Raw genomic sequence first — 18,768 nt, 5'->3', positions numbered from 1 at the left:
ATTTGCAAGAATTTCCTGCATTACAATTGCGGAACCTGCGGGAATTAGTAAAATTCTGCACAATACCCACAATCCAACCCAAAATTCAAGTCCTGCCCTACATAGGATGTTGATTGTCGGTCATTTTTGCAAGAGCTTTCATTTTTATTGCAAAATAAATTGGATTTTGAAAGGTTTCCTTGCAACAAAAACAAGGTGTTGACATGTGTGGGTTGCGGAGAGTTTGACGAGAGTGAGAGGCTGTGTGAAAGAAGCAGTTGCTGTTGATTTATTCCCAAGACTGACCTCAGGGTCACATGCGCGGTTGGATCAAAGTCATCATTTTCAATTCTCTGGAAACCTTTCCATTTCTGCTGACACGAAACGGCATTGCAGCATTATAAACAAGTACTGGAAGTGGCACAATGTGACAGGATGTTTAGACCTATTTGTTGGAGTGTGTGTGTGTGTGTGTCTATAGGACATTTTTTCCATTCTTTTCCTTTAGTGCTGTAATGAACTGCCAAACACGTTAGAAACTGCAGACTCACCAGTTACATTTTGACAGAGTTGAACCTTGTCAGAGTCATGCTCTTATTGATTGAACTGTCACTACTCTTGTATTAGCGCTGAGCAGTTTATTTGCCGTTTCTGTAATACTTGTAGTCTTGAGAGTGGTCTGTAATACTTGGAGAAACTGAAAGCTATCCATTAGCATTGCCATTTTTTAAATGGCAGTTACTTGACTCGTGGACGAACCCATGGAAAATTTTGATTTGGAATCTGCTGTCTTTCCCATACTGTTTTTCAATCAACTGATGCATAAATACCATGTGACTAATCACTTTAGAGCTGCAGGAAAAAGTCACGTTATGTGCATTTGTCATTTTGTATTTAAACGGTCTTTGTACATTTTGGTTAGGGGTGCTGAAATGCAACTTTACACACAACTGCCAGCCTGCATGGAGAGTTTCTTGAGACTCCAGAGACAACACCAGCTTCAAATACCTGTTTGCTGCTCAACAGTGACCCTTTTAATACAATTCATTTGTTAGACAGAAACTTCCCTTAATAATCCTTTATCTGACCATTTTCTTCTGTGCTCTAAATCACTCACAAACTTTTTGACAATCTCTATTCAGTTTTTTCAAAATATTAAATGTTTTATGCCTTTTGCAAGACATTGCACCATTTCATGATTTTCATCTTCAGAAAGATCTTTCTTCCTCCCCATATTGCATGAGAACTGTGACTTGCTTAATAATGTGGAACAGCCTCTTTAAGTAGGTTTCTCTTTAAGACCTGACAAACTACTTAACCTAAGACCTGACAAACTACTTAACTAACCTGTCTGAGATTGATACCCATGGAAGCTTGTTTGCTCCACTGAATAAAAAATGTATAATTACGACTTTTTATCTCGCAATTCTGTCTTTTTTCTCTGAATTGCGTTATATAAACTTGCTATTGCGAGCTATAAAGTCACAATTGCGAACTATAAAGTCACAATTGCGAACTATAAAGTCACAATTGCGAGCTATAAAGTCACAATTGCGAGCTATAAAGTCACAATTGCGGACTATAAAGTCACAATTGCGGACTATAAAGTCACAATTGCGGACTATAAAGTCACAATTGCGGACTATAAAGTCACAATTGCGAGATATAAAGTCACAATTGCGAGCTATAAAGTCACAATTGCGAGCTATAAAGTCACAATTGCGAACTATAAAGTCACAATTGCGAGCTATAAAGTCACAATTGCGAGCTAATAAAGTCACAATTGCGAGCAATAGTCACAATTGCAAGCTATAAAGTCACAATTGCGAGCTAATAAAGTCACAATTGCGAGCAATAGTCACAATTGCGAGCAATAGTCACAATTGCGAGCAATAGTCACAATTGCGAGCAATAGTCACAATTGCGAGCAATAGTCACAATTGCGAGCAATAGTCACAATTGCGAGCAATAGTCACAATTGCGAGCAATAGTCACAATTGCGAGCAATAGTCACAATTGCGAGCAATAGTCACAATTGCGAGCAATAGTCACAATTGCGAGCAATAGTCACAATTGAGAGCAATAGTTACAATTGCGAGCTATAAAGTCACAATTGCGAGCTTATAAAGTCACAATTGCGAGCTTATAAAGTCACAATTGCGAGCTAATAAAGTCACAATTGCGAGCAATAGTCACAATTGCGAACTATAAAGTCACAATTGCGAGCTATAAAGTCACAATCGCGAGCTATAAAGTCGCAATTATCTTTTATATTTTTTATTTAGTGGCGGAAACAAGCTTCCATAGATACCAGTTATCTAAAGATATAAGAGAAAAAAGTTTTTGAAAAACTCATTTCTGAATGTTTATTGTACTAAAATCCTACAGATATGTTGCTGGCATAATAATTTAGAACACAGTGTATTTATATTTTATTTCAATTAACAAAAAATTTTTTTTAGTTTTATTTAGCAATAATGGCACTGTTCAGAACTGACTGCATCTACAATAGAAACTTCTTTTAATTTTTATTTAAATAAGAATCTGAGTAGTTTTATTAAACAGAAACACACACATCAGCTAAATTGAAGAACAGTGTTTTATTCTGCAAAGACAATTGAGTTTGATGAAATTATGCTGCCAAACCTCTCGTTCGATGTAATCACAATCACATCACAATGTCAAACAGTTTCAGGAGATCTTAGCCAGATAATGGAGAACATGGTGGTGTTGATTGGTGGATGACCAATAGTGTGTTTCACTGCAGAGGTCAAAGACCAGTGATTACTCCTCTGGTTAATTTGGGCTGTATTACTGTATGATAATTTACAGTATATTGTCTTTCTATGCATGTTGAGTCATATCAAAGACTTTAGATATACAAAGACTCATATTACTATGAATGGGCGAAAGTGAAGCACGCAATGGCAGTCCCAGTGAAGCACGCAAGCGCCAATCACTGATTGGTTAAGTCATTGTGTCACTGCAGCTGCTCTTAGAAGCTCCGGTTTGCTTAGAAACAGTCAGTGTTCTGAGACGAACGTTTATGACTGCACATTGGCTGGTCAAGCCTGAAAGATACTTTTTTTGGTCATGATTTAAGGCGTTCTGAAGCTAAATTTATGAAACAGTTGTTTTCAGATTTCATTGGAGATTTCAAATATGAAATTTAATCATGAGGTTAGTGATGTCACCCTATTCAAAGAGATAGGAGCTATACTTGCATGACTGAATTAGCTGCCCGAGAGACGTTTCAAAATGGCCGCCGGGTGAAATGACTTGCCTGTAATGGACTCACATAATTCACAAAATGTTTGGTCTTGTTGCATATTTTGACATAAAATACTGTTTCCTATTCAACGAGCAGAGTCAGAATTTCCAGTTTCCTACTTGGAAAAGTGCAATTGAGCACCACTTGGAAAACTTGTGTGGAAATCCATAGCTCCGACTTGAACGTTTATGACATCATGCGGACGCACAGTGGCACAAAAAGCAAGTTATACAGTTAATGGTAAACTATCCCTCTTAAGCAAATAAAATGTATCAATGAGTCACAGTTCTTATGATAATAAAAGCTGTTTAACAAACATTAGAGATAGATCTGTGTAAAACATTGTAAATGTTCTCTGTTGATATAATTGGTTACCTATAAAACAGAAGAATCCACAATCATTTGAGTTGCATATATTTATTTTTGTAACACTTTACAATTGCGAGCTATAAAGTCACAATTGCTAGATATAAAGTCACAATTGCGAGATATAAAGTCACAATTGCGAGATATAAAGTCACAAGTGCGAGATATAAAGTCACAAGTGCGAGATATAAAGTCACAAGTGCGAGATATAAAGTCACAAGTGCGAGATATAAAGTCACAATCGCGAGCTATAAAGTCACAATCGCGAGCTATAAAGTCACAATCGCGAGCTATAAAGTCACAATTGCGAGCTATAAAGTCACAATCGCGAGCTATAAAGTCACAATTGCGAGCTATAGTCACAATTGCGAGCTATAAAGTCACAATTGCGAGCTATAAAGTCACAATCGCGAGCTATAAAGTCACAATTGCGAGCTATAAAGTCACAATCGCGAGCTATAAAGTCACAATTGCGAGCTATAAAGTCACAATCGCGAGCTATAAAGTATAGTCACAATTGCGAGCTATAGTCACAATTGCGAGCTATAAAGTCACAATTGCAAGCTATAAAGTCACAATTGCGAGCTATAAAGTCACAATCGCGAGCTATAAAGTCACAATTGCGAGCTATAAAGTATAGTCACAATTGCGAGCTATAGTCACAATTGCGAGCTATAAAGTCACAATTGCAAGCTATAAAGTCACAATTGCGAGCTATAAAGTCACAATCGCGAGCTATAAAGTCACAATTGCGAGCTATAAAGTATAGTCACAATTGCGAGCTATAGTCACAATTGCGAGCTATAAAGTCACAATTGCGAGCTATAAAGTCACAATTGCAAGCTATAAAGTCACAATTGCGAGCTATAAAGTCACAATTGTGAGATTAAAAAGTCGCAATTATCTTTTATATTTTTTATTTAGTGGCGGAAACAAGCTTCCATAGATACCAGTTATCTAAAGATATGAGAGAGAGAAAAAAGTTTTTGAAAAACTAAAATGTATCAAATAAAATGTATCAATGAGTCACAGTTCTTATGATAATAAAAGCTGTTTAACAAACATTAGAGATCTGTGTAAAACATTGTAAATGTTCTCTGTTGATATAATTGGTTACCTATAAAACAGAAGAATCCACAATCATTTGAGTTGCATATATTTATTTTTGTAACACTTTACAATAAGGTTCATTAGTTAACATTAGTTAACATGAACTAATAATGAACTGCACTTCTACAGCATTTATTAATCTTTGTTAATGTTAATCTCAACATTTACTAATACACTGCGAACTAACATGAGCAAACAACGAACAGCTGTATTTTCATTAACATTAATGAAGATTAGTAAATACAGTAACAATGTATTGTTCATGTTAGTTAATACATTAATTAATGTTTAACTAATGAACCTTATTGTAAAGTGTTACCTTTATTTTTCTTAAATATTCTTCGGAATATCTTGTTGCAAAAGTAATTGGATTTCTGACAATACCCGTTTGCTGGCCGGAGACTTGGCCCATTCAATCAAAGTGAATAAGGAGGAAATTGGAAGCTCAGTAAGCATTGTTCCTCTTTTCACAAATTCACATGCAAAGAAGGTGTTTACATAGAAGGCACAGAAGCAAAACACATCTAATTTAACTCAAAAGGTCAGAGAGTGGGTGGCACATGGTCATGTAAAACTAAATTATGACTGTTTTAGGTGAAAGGAACATTGAGATGTTAAAATTTTGTAATGATGTTCTAAACTTTATCATTAGTTAAAGGGTTAGTTCACTTTCAAATTAAATTTACCCCAAGATTTACTCACCCTCAAGCCATCCTAGGTGTATATGATTTTCTTCTTTCTGATGAACACGATCAGAGTTATATTAATAAATATCCTGACGCATCTGAGCTTTATAATGGTAGTAAGTGTTACAAACGAGTATGAGCTGAAGAAAGTATCTCCATCCACATCCATCCATCATAAACATATTCCACAAGGCTCCGGAGGATTAATATTTAACACATTATGAAGTAAACCTCAACTAACAATAAACAATACCTATACAATACTAATTAATTTTGGTTAATGCCCTTTTATACATTTTACTAAATCAAAAATAAAATGAGAAAATAATTGAATGCATACTGTTGGCATTAATTCGCTCCTCAATCAGAGTTGTATATACAGACAGTAAAAAAAAAAAGAAAAGAAAATTAAAGCCGTTTATGCCTGTATACGTGATGGTTTAAATGAAAATGTTGTCAAGGTTGGTTGTATAATCATTTTATTGTTTAATGACCATTAATGTTTATGAGATTTTTTTATTATTATTATTATTTTATGAGTGAGCAGCTGTTTGGTTTTCAATGTTAAAGTTTATTGATCTGAGTTTTGATAACTGGTCAAGGTTTGAAAAGATCATAGAGTTTTATAACACGCATACCAAATAATCAAATAAACACACACACCATGTGCTCACCTGTGAGGGAACAGGGTGTTGTCTAACTGTTTGTTCTCAAAACAGGATCTGTGTAATCGGCTCTAGCATTGGCTGGAAAATAAAGATGGATTATCTTTTTCTTCTGTGTTTCTCTTTTTTGAATACTAGTCACTGCAACTGTACTTATGACCCAAGACCAGGACAATTTTAGGCGAATATTATCAGAGATAAAGTGAAGTGTGTAATTTACAGTGGTGGACAGTTACTGTAGTACTTGGGTACATTTTTCAAGTATCTGTACTTTATCAAAGTATTTTTATTTTGGAAAACTTTATTTCACTATATTCCAAAGCATAATATTGTACTTTTTACTCAACTATAAATTTTAGTTTTTTTGAACTGATGAAATAATCACCCGTTGAGTGACCTGATAGTGATGTCCGCATAGTGAACGAGCCGATTCTTTTCAATCAACCTGTTAAATTGGTTCGCAAATCGCACTGAATGAGTCGTTCGTGAATCGCATTAATCCGATTGCATCTGTTCTCGATTCAACAACTCACTGATTCACTGATCCATTCAGAGCGAGTCTTCAGTTAACAATTCACTGAATTCACAAGTCTGACTCAAACTGAGCCACGAACAGGAGATCCTCCTAGCTTGAGTGTGCGCTACTGATGGCGTGAAAAGTAAGTTACTAATGCTGAATTTTAGAATTTATTTGTAAATGAAATTCATATTTAGGTCACGACTGTCCGTTGTTTGTGAACTAAATCTGCTGCAAGAGTGAGGTGGTTAAGCCCACTGTATGAAATGCTTAAATATGCACATTTGTGTATCACCGTCTGAACTAGGGCTGCAACGATTAATCGTGATTAATCGTTTACAGAATAAAAGTCTGTGTTTACGTAATATATATGTGTGTGTTCTGTGTATAATAATGTATATATAAATACACACACATTCATGTATATATTTAAGAAAAATGTTATATTTATGTATAAAATATTTGTTTATATGTAATATAAAATATATATAAATATATATATATTTATAATACATGCATATATTTCTAAACTTTATACCTGTATGTGTGTGTATTTATATATACATAATTATTATACACAGAACACACACATATATATTACGTAAACACAGACTTTTATTTTGCAAACGATTAATCGCGATTAATCGTTGCAGCGCTAGTCTGAACATGATTTTAGGTAAAGCCTAAACATAACATTAGAATAACAAATGAATGGCCATGTCTGTTTCACTAGATTGGATTATCAATAATTAACAGTAGTTGTTATCAAAGTATGACAAGTTTTGGTTATAAAATAAAACATTTTAGCTCTGTGACCAGCAAAAGTTTGATTCTTACACGTTTTGTGAACACAACTTTTATGAAGTTTAAAATACAATCACCAGAATTAAAACGCTAAACGTAGGCTTAATACAAACTAAACCGCAGTTGGATGACTTTAACATCACCACCAATAAACTTCCAACAACTCTCTTGGTCTTTATTTTATTTTTTATAAAAAATAAATAAAAATCATTTTAAATAGTTTGCAAGCATGCAATTATAAACAGCGGGTTAATGAGTAGATGAGTTTATCTGTTTGTTCGGTGTGATGACGTTTAATGTCCCTGACAACCTCTGTAGTCCCATTTAGACACTTGTTATGCCATAGAATAAAATGTGAAAATATGTCATTTTTAGGCTTTTAACCTGAAGCCCATTTCAAAAAAAAAAAAAAAAAATGTCTATATGCTAATATAGAAATATGTCTTATGCTGACTGCATAAGTTACGACTGGAACAGTATTTAACATTGAAAAAATGAAACCCTTCAGCTTTAGGATGAATGTTGCACTTGTATTTTACTATATAATGAAGTGCAGTGAATGCATTGAACTCTGGGAAAGCCTGCAGGAGTGTTCTGTGCCTCCTGAAAGTACAGTATAATTGATTTGTGTTTTATAGTTGGTCTCTGAGCTCTTCTAGTTCACGTCAACATTGTGGCTCCAAATAGCTCCAGTGGAGATGAACATCCCTGTAGAGACGGGGACCTCAGAAGAGGTCAAAATGAAGTCATACACTTCAGTAGTACCCATTAGAATGTACAATGTATGTATGTTTTAAGTAGACAATGAATGTGTATGTCTTATACATTTTACCAGCATGTCATTCATGTTGTGAGTTGCGTGTCAATGGACCTGAATCGTGCTTGCGTGCCCGAAACCTGGGTATTTCCACCATGAGCCGAATTCCAGTCAGTCATGCCATCTGCTCATGAAAATTCATGAGTGGTATGCAAAGCAGTTAGAAGTAAATATTGGAGTGGGAAAGATGGTATGGCAGGTCTTTCTAATGACTTCTATGAATTTTGTCTCAAAATGGGAAAACTGCTTATGTTGTGCACTACACACCCCCCCCCCCCCTTTTTTTTTAATGAGATTTTGATTTAAATAAAGATTTCCTGAATATTTTCATTTGCATATTCAACACAGTGTCCAGCACATATTGTTTAACAATGTTTTCTGCAGCTTCATTGTAAAAGTTTTACATTTTAAATATACATTACATTTATTAGCATGTTGCTATTGTTTACTAAAACTGACTGAAATAAAAATAAATTAATGCTAAAAAATAGAAAAAATTGAACAACATTACTAAAACTTCAACTAAAATTAAAATGGTAAAAAATATGCTACTCAAAATATTGATACTATAGTATATAATAAGATACAGAAAATAACACTGCCCTGGGCGAAGCAAATTCTCAGGCTTTTATATGGATTTTATTTTTATTTAAAAATATAACAAATGTGAGGTGAAAGGCCGAAGTGTGTCGTGGAAAGTGCTCTGCAATCTATATGGCATGAAACAAAAACGAAAAAATGGGCATGATGTTCTCATGTCTGGACAGAGACAGTTGGGTTCAGGGGACGGAGTTTTTGACTATATCAAAGGTGTGTCTGGGAATAGAGCTGACCTTCCTGAATGTTTTGTTTTAGCATTGCTATGTGTACAATAACACTTCTGAGGGATGTAATCGCCATAGACATTAAGATCATATTGAGATTAGTGGTCATTCTGTGTGGCGTTCTCACAATATTACATTAGGTCCCACCAATATGTCTTCATTTTTTTGTGTCATTTGACAGTCTATTATGCCTTCTTAACTTCCAATTAACTTTGCACAGCTTTGACATTTCTGCTTGAGTGTTTGAGTTTGAGTAATTATTACCAAAGTCCCTTTAAGACAAGTCATTTCACTCGGCGGCCATCTTTGAAACGCCTCTCGGGCGTCCTGGGCATCATGCAATCTCTTTGAAGGGGAAACATCAAATTCTCCAAAACTGTTCGCCAACCTTACGATTAAATTTCATATTTGAAATCACCAATGAAATCTAACAACAATCGGCTTATAAATTTAGTTTCTAAATGCTCGAATCATGACAAAAAAAACTATTTTTCAGGCTGGATCAAGCTAATGCGCATGCGCAGACCTAAATGCGTGTCTCTTCGGAGGCGCGCGTCTGACTGTTTCTATAGAAACCGGTGATTCTAACGGCCGCTGCAGTAGCGATGACTTTACCAGTCAGCGATTGGCTCTTATTTAGAAGGCGGGACTTATTGCGCGTTACACTTTCTCCCATTCAAAACAATACGAGTGACACATCTTGTGTTATTCTATAGTCTTTGTTATTACTGGAATATTCGCAGAACCATCTGCTTTTTGCTGTATTATATTGTTTGAGCAATAACCAGGAGAATTACTTTTGAAAACAAACAGCTCATCATCAACACTGCTTCCAGAGCTTTTTTTTTTCCCACTGTCGTCACCTTGAGTTTGTTATTATGTTTGCAAGATACGTAATTTATGTTAAAGGAATCTGCCACACAGCAAGAGGTAAAAGTGCTGGCAAGCTTATTTAAATGATGCAGTTGAAGACAACAGGGAATGTGTTATTGATCTGTTTGTATGGTATGCACCACACCTAGAATTTCTTGTTAATTTGGTTGATTAAATATCCAATTATTTTTATGTACTAGTGGGTATTATGATTTATGTACTAGTGGGTATATATATATAAGTCTCACATGCCTTGTTTTTCTCTCCCTCTCTCCAGCATTAAGCTGCTAGCAGTTCAAGACTTGGCTGATCGGGAGGCTCTAGACAAGGTAGTGTTACAGTTCAACAGTCAACACACTTCTTTTCATCACAACATTCGGAAGTCAGTTATTCTCCGATAATAACCGTTGTCAAAAGCAATGCTGTATTATGACACTCATCTGGGTATTTAAAGGGGTGGTTCACCCAAAAATTATCCCATGATTTACTCACCCTCAAGCGATCCTAGTTGTATATGACTATCTTCTTTCAGGCAAACACAATCAGTGATATATTTAAACATATCCTTAAGTCGGGCGCACACTGCGCAATTTTGGCCACGATTTGGTCATCTGAGACAAATTTTGAGAATCCTGAAAGATTCCTATAATCCTAGGCTAAAATCTGTAGTCTTTGATCGCTAGTTTGACATGTACACCAACAGCCGATTAATGACCGTTGCAGTCAAATTTTTGCGATTTGGCGCACAGTTCTGCAGTGTGACTTCTCCTACGACAAACGTCACATTGTCTTCATTTGTCAAGATAAGTCGTGATCAAAATGATGCCAGAGATGTCTTTGTTAGCCACCATTTCAGTGCCGCGTGTAATGCAGCTCACTGTCACCGAACGTGTGTGGGCAAAGTAATCCATATGGCTACAGAGGGTTAATAAAGATCTTTTGAAGCGAAGGGATGCGTTTTTGTAAGAAAATATTTAAAACTTTATAAATTCAAATAACTAACTGCCACGCATACTGCGCAAGTCGACTTAAGTAATCCATTGACGCGATGTATGACACAGGATGTTGGAGTATTGTAAGCTTAAACTCCTCCCACGATTCAAACAAATAAGGCTGTGCAACAAACTCAACTTCCTCTTCTCTTATATCTGAATCCTCTGACATTTCTCATAAAGATTTTTGTTTAAGACTTCTAATTTGTGACTGGTGTTGTTTTGTTGTTTTGCTCTCTCCTCCGTGTTCATCATTGAGATCGGGTCAAAGGTTGCTCTTCCGCCCAAATGGACTTGCGCAGTATGTACAGTTGTCAAGTCAAGTCAAGTCAAGTTTATTTATATAGCGCTTTTACAATTGGTAATTGTTTCAAAGCAGCTTTACATATTAGAAGCACAGAAAAAAAAGGGAAGTGGTTAAAACTGTACAAACAAGCGTGGTAATATGTAACATATACAAGATGGTGCTACATTAAGCCAATGTCGGCTGACTTCCAGGGGTGGAAAAAAACCCCTAGGAGAAAAACCCAGCGTGCTAGCACTGGGAAAAAAGTCATAGGAGGGAAAAAACCCATTGGAAGATATATATATATGTAAATGTATATGGAGATCAAAATCTGAATTGTACATTTTTATAATAGAGATTAAAAATCGATTATATATAAATATATGTAAGCGGATACGGGGATTAAAAATCTGAATTATAGATGCAGCCAGAATTGGATCCATTTAGGCCCATTGTCTCCTGGGCTATGTTGTAGTCAGGTCCAGACGCAGGTTCTCCATCTGATCTGGATACGGCCTGGATCCAGCACCCGGCAAACCTCAGGATAAGCAGAGAGACAGATATTAGCGTAGATGCCATTCTTGTTCTGATGTACAGGTATATCTAGTGTTATAGGAAATGTTCTTGGTTCCGGCCGACCTAATTATTGCAGCGTAACAATCCTTTAACGGATTTGAAAAATGTTAATGTATTGATAATGTGTTATGTGTATGCAAGAGCAAAGAGATGTGTTTTTAGTCTAGATTTAAACTGACAGAGTGTGTCTGCTTCCCGAACAATGCTAGGAAGATTGTTCCAGAGTTTAGGTGCTAAATAGGAAAAGGATCTGCCGCCTTCAGTTGATTTTGATATTCTGGGTATTATCAACTGGCCTGAATTCTGAGATCGCAATAAACGTGAAGGACTATAATGCACCAAGAGCTCACTTAGATACTGGGGAGCTAAACCATTTAGAGCTTTATAAGTAAGTAGCAAGATTTTAAAATCTATACGATGTTTAATAGGGAGCCAATGTAATGTTGACAGAACTGGGCTAATATGGTCATACTTTCTGGTTCTAGTAAGAACTCTAGCTGCCGCATTTTGGACCAACTGTAGTTTGTTTAAAAGCCGAGCAGAACAACCACCCAGTAGAGCGTTACAGTAATCTAGTCTTGAGGTCATGAATGCATGAACCAACTGTTCCGCATTTGTCATTGAGAGCATATGTCGTAATTTAGATATATTTTTTAGATGGAAGAAGGCGGTTTTACAGATACTAGAAACATGACTTTCAAATGAAAGATTGGTATCAAAGAGCACACCCAGGTTCCTAACTGAGGGCGAAGGTTTAATGGAGCACCCGTCAAGTGTTAGAGAGTATTCAAGGTTTTTTCGTGAGGAAATTTTTGGTCCAAAGATTAGGATATCAGTTTTTTCTGAATTTAATAATAAGAAATTTCTTGTCATCCAGTTTTTAATGTCAGCTATGCATTCTGTTAGTTTTGTGAATTTGTAGGTTTCGTCAGGGCGCGAGGAAATATAGAGCTGAGTATCGTCAGCGTAGCAGTGAAAACTAACACCATGCTTCCTAATTATCTCTCCTAAGGGCAGCATGTACAGGCAGTTGTCCGCCGGAAACGAGTTATTTGAATTTATCTATTTTTAAATATGGATATTTTTCTTACAAAAACGCATTCCTTTACTTCAAAAGGCCTTTATTAACCCTCTGGAGCCGAATGGATTACTTTGATTATGGATGGATGCATTTTTTTTGTTTTTTTGTTTGTTTGTTTGTTTGTTTGTTTTAAAACGTAGCCCCCCTCCATTCACAACCATTATAAACCTTGAAGGACTAAGGATATTTTAAATATATCTCCGGTTGTGTTCATCTGAAAGAAGATTGTCATATACACCTAGGATGGCTTGAGGGTGAGTAAATCATGGGATAATTTTCATTTTTGGGTGAACTATCCCTTTAAGGCTGGCACTTGTCTCTCGTACCACACTGTGGACATGCCTTATCTTGTTTCATTCGAATGTAGCTGGTGTATTTTGTGGCCCAGTTATCGAATGGATTTACTGTAAAATATAACTAGAGGTTAACTTGTGTGCACTATAATGGATTATAAGATAATGAATAAGTAAGATTTTAAAACAGTTTCCCAATCATTATTTATACTTGTTTGTTTGTCTTGGCTCAAAGCTTCTTTGAACTGTTTTTCTTCACGGAAGCTGGGCATTTAATGAGCTGATAAAATATTTTAATTTGGATCAACATTTTGTGTCCAATTTACTTGTGTGGCAAGTAGTCATGTAGTAAGCTGGATCATGTACATCCAGCCGGATGTTATCGCAAAATAAACCCCTTCAGGGTGATTCAAGTAACTCTATAATACATTGCATAAACATTAGAAGTTCACACAGCTAATATAACTCTCAAAATGGATCTTTACAAAGTGTTCGTGATGCAGCATATCAGGTTACGCAAGTATGGTAATTATTTTTATGGATGTTTAATCCTGAATGTTTGAATGTTTGATCCTGAATGAGTTTGATAGTAGCCTATCCGTGGCTAACGGGGCTAATGCTACACTGTTGGAGAGATTTATAAAGGATGAAGATGCGTTTCTGAATTATAAAGACTGCAAGCGTTTAAAAATGAAAATGACGACGTGGCTCTGGTCACCGTCAATACAGTAAAAAACAATAGTAACTTTAACCACATTTAACAGTACATTAGCAACATGTTAACGAAACATTAGGAAGACAATTTACAAATATCACTAAATATCATGATATAATGGATCATGTCAGTTATTATTGCTCCATCTGCCATTTTTGCTATTGTCATTGCTTGCATGCTTCACAATACCTGCATAACTTCTGATGATTCGGCTGTGCAGCTCCAGACGTTATTACTGGCTTGCCTTGAACATGGGCTGGCATATGCAAATGTTGGGGGCGTACATATTAATGATATGCATCACAGTTGGTGTTATGTTGATATTCGCATGTTTTTCCGTGGTGTTTTTCACGCACAAGATTTAAATATGAACGAGGAAACAATGGTGTTTTAGGCTCACGGTATGTCATTTCCATGTACAGAACCCTTATTATTCAACTATGCAATGATATTATTTAGCGTCTCTCACAAATGCCTCCATGGTTGCAAGGCACCTGTGCCTTGTGCAAGCAGGGGGTCACAGGCGGTGCATAATATCATTGCACTGCTGCATCCATGGTACAGCAGGAAAGTTCCTTGATTATTACGCCGGAATGAGAGTATAGTTCCTAGCCATATCGGCCTAGAAAATCACGACTTTTCATTTTCTGTCGGTCTTAGTACACAATGTAACTACAGAAGAGTCAAGTTTTAAATAGGAAAAATATCGAAACTCGTTGGTCATTTTTGAGCGAGATGCTAGCGGTCTAATCAGATTCAATGAACTGCTAAGCTATGCTAAAAGTGGTACTGCCAGACCCAGAGATTGGCTGAATGGATTCGAAAACAGTAAAACTCAACTGTTTAACTCGAGGGGAGTTGGAAAATGAGCCTATTTTCAAAAAAAGTGGAGTATTCCTTTAAAAGATTGCATGCATAATATGCATATTGCACAATAATATGTACAAAATCCAATGTTTATATTTCTCAATTTGTTTGCTTCGTGAGATTGTAGTTCTTTCTCTCATTAAAGGAGTCAAGTACAGTTCTATATCTTTTGTCTTTTTGAACAGACCAGCATGACCGTGTACACAAATAGCTGTGTGTGTGTGTTGTAAGTGTTTTAGGTCTTCCCCACAATGTCTGATGCTGGAAATAGACCAGTAAAGTAGGTTAGCAGGGCAGCAGTTTGTCAGTGAGAGGACAAGGGCAGAGTCAACTAGGGCTGCACGTTTATGGCCTAAAATCAAAACCTTGATTAATTGAACATTTTACCTCGATTACGATTAATGAACGATTATTTATTTATTTATTTTTTCCGACAAGGTTTGTACTGTAAATATGCTCGACTATTAAAGGTGGGAGAGTGATCTGACATAACAGCTCACTTTCAGCAGTTTTTTTTTTCTATGGTTTGTAACATTTCTTACAGATTTCTGCTCATTGTAAATCAGATAAATATAAATATAGTACAGTACAGTGCCAGTAATTATTATATATTATAGTATATTATTAGCAATTATTAATTGTGAAGCTGTGGGTTGTAAATAGTTCCTTCAAAAGTAGAAAAATATATGCCAAAATTAGTTTTGAGTTTCTACGCTACTTTAGTGATAAATCACAGGACAGCGCTGACAACTAGTTTCTGCATTCCTCTCAGTGCGCGCGATCTTCATGTTTTGCGCAGCTACTGTTTGTATGAGTGTTCTTGCCACAATGCAGCTGCGCAAGCAGGGTAGCTTGGAATAATATATATCCAATTGTCTAAAATCGCTTGAATAAACTGGTACACCTCATAACAAATACAATTGACAAAGTTTAGTGAAGACGCAAGGCTCACCACTCGCGTGCCATGACTAGTTGAACCGGCGTTCACCTCCGTGTTGTTTTTATGCCACTGACTGGACAGGACGGAGTCACGTGGCTACACACGCGATAGTATGTTTTCAAGGGGGAAGTATTAACAGGATTAAAAAAACGGAATAACCGGCATGGGAAAATTACGTTGGTTAAAGGTTCTGAAGGTTCTGAGTCAACCAATATTTCTCCTCTCTCTTCTTTCGCTCTCACTCTCTTCCTGTTCTGTCTCTATCACTACAGACTAGAGAGGTTCTTACTCTCCTACTTGTCTTTCTGGGACACATCATGTTGATTTGGTGTGGTATAATGGTAAAAGCTCTGGCCTGGTGATTGGAAGGTTGCTGGTTCAATCCCAGCTGTGTGCAAGCTATGAACCTGATCACCATTGCGCCCTTGAGGTCCAGGCCAATTATTCCTGTGGAGAGGTGTACACACTGACAGCAATTATCAATGACAATGTAAACTGAAATTCTTATTTTTCAATAAGAGTGGGTGTTTTGAGATGACATGAGTGACTTGAGTTCAATTGTAAATGCGCAGTAGTTTAAACGCTCCATGTGAACGGCCCTTAATAAGTATAAACTGTAAATAATGATCAGAGTTTTAACAGTAAGAGACTGTAAACATTGGTTAACGAGTTCCTTTACTCTAAATAAAAAACTGTGATAGATCTAATAGGGTATTTTATGTAATTTTACAGTAAATCACTGTTGAATGTACAGTTTTTGGAAATGAAGAACAAGTCATCTAATAATTTACAGTGAATAAAATGTAAACTGACAATTCCAGAATCTGTTACAATACATTTGGTGGTTATTCTTTTTAATAATTATGTTTCTTCTTAGCTTTTAGTTATCAGTTATGTGCATTAGGGTCTTATGTTGTTAAATTAATGTTTATTGCATTATTTTAGTGTTACATGTGTCTATGATAGTTGTTTGTATTTGTGTGCATGACAAAAAAGCTCCTTGGGATGAACTTTGAACTTTGATTTGTTGAGGTGAAAAAAATGATTTATTTTAGTCATTGGATATTAGCATCATTTTTAATATTTTTTTACTGTAAATTAAAGTTAAATATTTCTACCATTTTTAACAGTAAATTTTTGGCAAACTCAACTGATGTTTTTTTTATTTTTTTTTATGAAATTCATAGATTTTTTATAGTGTACTGTATAATGCTTTGGATAAAAGTGTTTGGTAATTTACTACTTACTTTATTATCTGTTTGCAGTCTTCATGTTTGTTCCTTCTCCTTGCATTTTTTTCTTGATGGCGTTATTGTGTATAGTCATATGGGGCGTGAATGACTGATTTTAACAGCACTACTGTCTGCTGGTGTTATGCCGCAGTGAACCCGAAGTGCTGTTCTTTCCTCCAGACTGTTTTTGCAAGTGCTGACTGGATGGACAGAGATGGAAAGGCATGCTTCTTTGACTTTTGGCCCAGAATGAAATGACATAGTGTTCTGAATGTCTCTCTGGACTTAGTCTTTAGACAGCGTCTGGAATTCCATCATTGCCCAAATAATATCCATCGAATCCTGACACTTCTAATTAATATTATGACTTCAAAGACAGCAAATGATCTTAATTTTAATTGATTTGTCACTTTTTAAAAAAAAAATAAATGTTGAGCAGAGCATAAAGTAGTAGATTAAAACCCCAATTTCCTGTGTTGACATTTCTTGTTGAAACAGGAAATTGGGCTTGTACTTATTTTAATAGCCAGTAGCTTAGGCTTAGGACACAGCAAAACTCAGCTCAGCAAAACCATCATCTTGCTACGCCTATTGCTAGTCAGTTGTGGGTGGTATTATAAGAAGGACATTCGCATTTTGAATCGTGTTTTATATGTGTGACAGTGCGAGCAGTAAATATTTTTGGTCTGATTTCCTGGGAGGAAAAAACTGTAAAAGTCACAATGTATTGTATAAACTTTGGTATTGTAACGCCAATCTGAGTGTAACATATTATCCAAAAAGAGAAAAATGTAGGGCGTGACTTGGCTTTATTAGAATGATTCAATGACTCGCTCATAATTACTTGTCAATACTGGATGAATCAGTGTTTTTGAAGGAATCTCTTCAATGAATGATTAAATGATAAACACATTTTTAACAGGCAATTGTCCTCACCTAGTGGTGTAAAAATGTAATCAATAGTCAAGTCACCTTTATTTGTATAACGTTTTATACAGTATAGATTGTACAATACAATCGTTATTTGAAGCACCAAGTTACTTTCAAACATATTATCCAAAAAGAAAAAAATGTAGGCCGGGACTTGGCTTTATGCATCGTTTGTTGATTGAATGGAGGCAGATCTGAATGCAAGCTTGCAGTCGATTGTAAGAAAGGGCCGGTGTTTAAGCAAACTACATGGTTGCAAAAGTCTGTCATTCATCACAAGGGAGAAGTCTGTCCTTTCATGTTATATTTTATATTTAAGTTTTCATTGCAAAAGTATAGAATTCACATCTGTTTACATTTGTCACTTTTGGAGTGCCTAGAATATTTCTGTTAGGGCAATCCCAAAATATGTGGAAGTGGTTGGCATCTTGACAATCACACTGTCTCCAACAATTAATGCTACCTAAAAATGTATTTTTCTGTTTAGGAGTAGTAAAAAAAAGCTAAATTATTTCCAGTATAAGGAGAGGGAAGTTGTCCATTGTAGTTAACATATTTTAACATATCAATTGTTATTACCAAACTGGTTTCCTTTTCCCATCTCTCTTTAATATATAGAGCTGAGTCTCCTTTTAAATCTGTCAATGCATTATATTTTAATTAAAAATTACAATTAAAAAAAAATGTCACATTTCATAGAGAAATAAGATTAAGGGGCCGTTAATAAAAAGTGGAAATCTTTTTATGCTTTTTGGCCATGCATTTACATGACGACAGCGTTTTGGAGGCTGAAAATGCAAACTTTTGAAATACAGCATTTTTAATCATTTTTGTGGATCTGTGTGATTGAGGATCATTTTGACAGCGTTGTCGTCTATACACGAAAAAAGCAAAAGAAAAAACGTTCCCGCTTTTAGTACATTGTTGTAGTGTAAATGTGCCAT

The 18,768-nt window shown here is 35.7% G+C and overlaps 1 protein-coding gene across 1 annotated transcript in view; it reads left to right on the top strand.

Annotated features, from left to right (window-relative positions):
• Positions 1-18,768, top strand: part of eepd1 (endonuclease/exonuclease/phosphatase family domain containing 1) — a 40,384-nt gene that overhangs the window by 8,571 nt on the left and 13,045 nt on the right. Inside the window, exon 2 of the mRNA XM_067412055.1 lies at positions 10,190-10,241. Coding sequence (XP_067268156.1) covers positions 10,190-10,241 — 52 coding nt within the window. The remainder of the gene's footprint in view (positions 1-10,189; positions 10,242-18,768) is intronic.

This window comes from Chanodichthys erythropterus, chromosome 15, assembly GCF_024489055.1.
Source record: "Chanodichthys erythropterus isolate Z2021 chromosome 15, ASM2448905v1, whole genome shotgun sequence".
Taxonomy (NCBI): domain Eukaryota; kingdom Metazoa; phylum Chordata; class Actinopteri; order Cypriniformes; family Xenocyprididae; genus Chanodichthys; species Chanodichthys erythropterus.
Note: the sequence above shows the minus strand (reverse complement) of the source record. Positions and strands in the feature narration are given on the sequence as shown.